Source organism: Salmo salar, chromosome ssa04 (genome assembly GCF_905237065.1).
Source record: "Salmo salar chromosome ssa04, Ssal_v3.1, whole genome shotgun sequence".
Taxonomy (NCBI): domain Eukaryota; kingdom Metazoa; phylum Chordata; class Actinopteri; order Salmoniformes; family Salmonidae; genus Salmo; species Salmo salar.
In genome coordinates, this window is record NC_059445.1 from 89309755 (window position 1) to 89313379 (window position 3625).

The 3625-nt window shown below is 42.7% G+C and overlaps 1 protein-coding gene across 1 annotated transcript; it reads right to left on the reverse strand.

The window, feature by feature from the left end:
• Nucleotides 1–1137: 1137 nt before the first annotated feature.
• On the reverse strand, nucleotides 1138–1674 carry LOC123742372 (ATP synthase subunit a-like). Its single transcript, XM_045716279.1, has one exon. The coding sequence runs from the start codon at nucleotides 1672–1674 to the stop codon at nucleotides 1138–1140; it is 537 nt and encodes a 178-aa protein (XP_045572235.1).
• Nucleotides 1675–3625: the final 1951 nt, after the last annotated feature.

A 3625-nucleotide genomic window follows, 5' to 3' on the forward strand; every position in this document is an offset into this window, starting at 1 on the left:
CCCCTCTCCTCACCTCGTCCAGTTCTTTGCGTGTGTCGTCCTCCTCCTCCTCCCTCTCCTCCTCCTCCCCCCCTCTCCTCACCTCGTCCAGTTCTTTGCGTGTGTCGTCCTCCTCCTCCTCCTCCTCCCTCTCCTCCTCCTCCCCCCTCTCCTCACCTCGTCCAGTTCTTTGCGTGTGTCCTCCTCCTCCTCCTCCCCCTCTCCTCACCTCGTCCAGTTCTTTGCGTGTCGTCCTCCATCCGGCGGATGTCTTCCATGGTGAGTTCGATCCACTTGTCGATCCAGCAGAACAGCTGACGGTGGAAATTGGTGAACAGACGCTTCTCTTGCTGAGAGGGAAGGAGGGACGGAGAGAAAAGAGAGAGATAACAAAAGAATGAGAAACAGAGAGAGAGAGCTTCAATATTTAAATGATGTTCAATATTCTCATGAGATACTGCTTTAATACCACATAATACTATAATAGTGTAATAATAAATAATACTGTAATTGTATAATACCACATAATACTCTAATAGTATAATACAAAATAATACTATAATACTAAATAATACTATAATAGTATAATACTAAATAATACCATATGATACTATAATACAAAATAATAATGTAATAGTATAATACTGAATAATACTATACTACTAAATAATACTATAATAGTATAATACTAAATACTACTGTAGTAGTATAATACTAAATACTACCGAGTAAAACTATAATAGTATACTGCTAAATAATACTATAATAGTATAATACCGAGTAATACTATAATAGTATACTACAGAATAATACTATAATAGTATACTACAGAATAATACTATACTAGTATAATACCGAGTAATACTATAATAGTATACTACAGAATAATACTATACTAGTATAATACCGAATAATACTATAATAGTATACTACAGAATAATACTATACTAGTATAATACCGAATAATACTATAATAGTATACTACTAAATAATACTATAATTGTATAATACAACACAATACTATAATAGTATAATACCAAATAATACTATAATACTAAATAATACTATAATAGTATAATACTAAATAATACTATAATACAAATAGATTGAGTCCAGCAGAGACTAGAAGAAATATGATCTGAGGATCACAGAAGGAAATTATATCCCCAGGTAACACAGGTAACACAGGTAGGACAGGTAACACAGGTAACACAGGTAGCACAGGTAACACAGGTAGCACAGGTAACACAGGTAGCACAGGTAACACAGGTAGGACAGGTAACACAGGTAACACAGGTAGCACAGGTAACACAGGTAGCACAGGTAACACAGGTAACACAGGTAACACAGGTAGCACAGGTAACACAGGTAACACAGGTAACACAGGTAGCACAGGTAACACAGGTAACACAGGTAGAACAGGTAACACAGGTAACACAGGTAACACAGGTAACACAGGTAGCACAGGTAACACAGGTAGCACAGGTAACACAGGTAACACAGGTAACACAGGTAGCACAGGTAGCACAGGTAACACAGGTAGCACAGGTAACACAGGTAACACAGGTAACACAGGTAGCACAGGTAACACAGGTAGCACAGGTAACACAGGTAGCACAGGTAACACAGGTAGCACAGGTAACACAGGTAGCACAGGTAACACAGGTAACACAGGTAACACAGGTAACTCCCCATCAGGCCACAGGAGAACAACAAAAACTAATGTCCAGCTACTCTACTCTACTACCATAGACATGTCCAGCTACTCTACTCTACTACCATAGACATGTCCAGCTACTCTACTACCATAGACATGTCCAGCTACTCTACTACCATAGACATGTCCAGCTACTCTACTACCATCGACATGTCCAGCTACTCTACTACCATAGACATGTCCAGCTACTCTACTACCATAGACATGTCCAGCTACTCTACTCTACTACCATAGACATGTCCAGCTACTCTACTACCATAGACATGTCCAGCTACTCTACTACCATAGACATGTCCAGCTACTCTACTCTACTACCATAGACATGTCCAGCTACTCTACTACCATAGACATGTCCAGCTACTCTACTACCATAGACATGTCCAGCTACTCTACTCTACTACCATAGACATGTCCAGCTACTCTACTACCATAGACATGTCCAGCTACTCTACTACCATAGACATGTCCAGCTACTCTACTACCATAGACATGTCCAGCTACTCTACTCTACTACCATAGACATGTCCAGCTACTCTACTACCATAGACATGTCCAGCTACTCTACTACCATAGACATGTCCAGCTACTCTACTCTACTACCATAGACATGTCCAGCTACTCTACTACCATAGACATGTCCAGCTACTCTACTACCATAGACATGTCCAGCTACTCTACTACCATAGCTACTCTACTCTACTACCATAGCTGTATGAGAGTAGGGGTAGGTGTGTTACCTGTATGACAGTAGGGGTAGGTGTGTTACCTGTATGACAGTAGGGGTAGGTGTGTTACCTGTACGACAGTAGGGGTAGGTGTGTTACCTGATTGACAGTAGGGGTAGGTGTGTTACCTGTATGACAGTAGGGGTAGGTGTGTTACCTGTACGACAGTAGGGGTAGGTGTGTGTTTTACCTGTACGACAGTAGGGGTAGGTGTGTTACCTGTATGACAGTAGGGGTAGGTGTGTTACCTGTATGACAGTAGGGGTGTGTGTGTGTTACCTGTATGACAGTAGGGGTAGGTGTGTTACCTGTACGACAGTAGGGGTAGGTGTGTTACCTGTATGACAGTAGGGGTAGGTGTGTGTTACCTGTATGACAGTAGGGGTAGGTGTGTTACCTGTATGACAGTAGGGGTAGGTGTGTTACCTGTATGACAGTAGGGGTAGGTGGGTGTTACCTGTATGACAGTAGGGGTAGGTGTGTGTTACCTGTACGACAGTAGGGGTAGGTGTGTTACCTGTATGACAGTAGGGGTAGGTGTGTTACCTGTATGACAGTAGGGGTAGGTGTGTTACCTGTATGACAGTAGGGGTATGTGTGTTACCTGTATGACAGTAGGGGTAGGTGTGTTACCTGTATGACAGTAGGGGTAGGTGTGTGTTAACTGTATGACAGTAGGGGTAGGTGTGTTACCTGTATGACAGTAGGGGTATGTGTGTTACCTGTATGACAGTAGGGGTAGGTGTGTTACCTGTATGACAGTAGGGGTAGGTGTGTGTTACCTGTACGACAGTAGGGGTAGGTGTGTTACCTGTATGACAGTAGGGGTAGGTGTGTTACCTGTATGACAGTAGGGGTGTGTGTGTTACCTGTATGACAGTAGGGTTAGGTGTGTTACCTGTATGACAGTAGCGGTAGGTGTGTGTTACCTGTATGACAGTAGGGGTAGGTGTGTTACCTGTATGACAGTAGGGTTAGGTGTGTTACCTGTATGACAGTAGGGGTAGGTGTGTGTTACCTATATGACAGTAGGGGTAGGTGTGTTACCTGTATGACAGTAGGGGTATGTGTGTTACCTGTATGACAGTAGGGGTAGGTGTGTTACCTGTACGACAGTAGGGGTAGGTGTCTTACCTGTACGACAGTAGGGGTATTTGTGTTACCTGTATGACAGTAGGGGTAGGTGTGTTACCTGTATGACAGT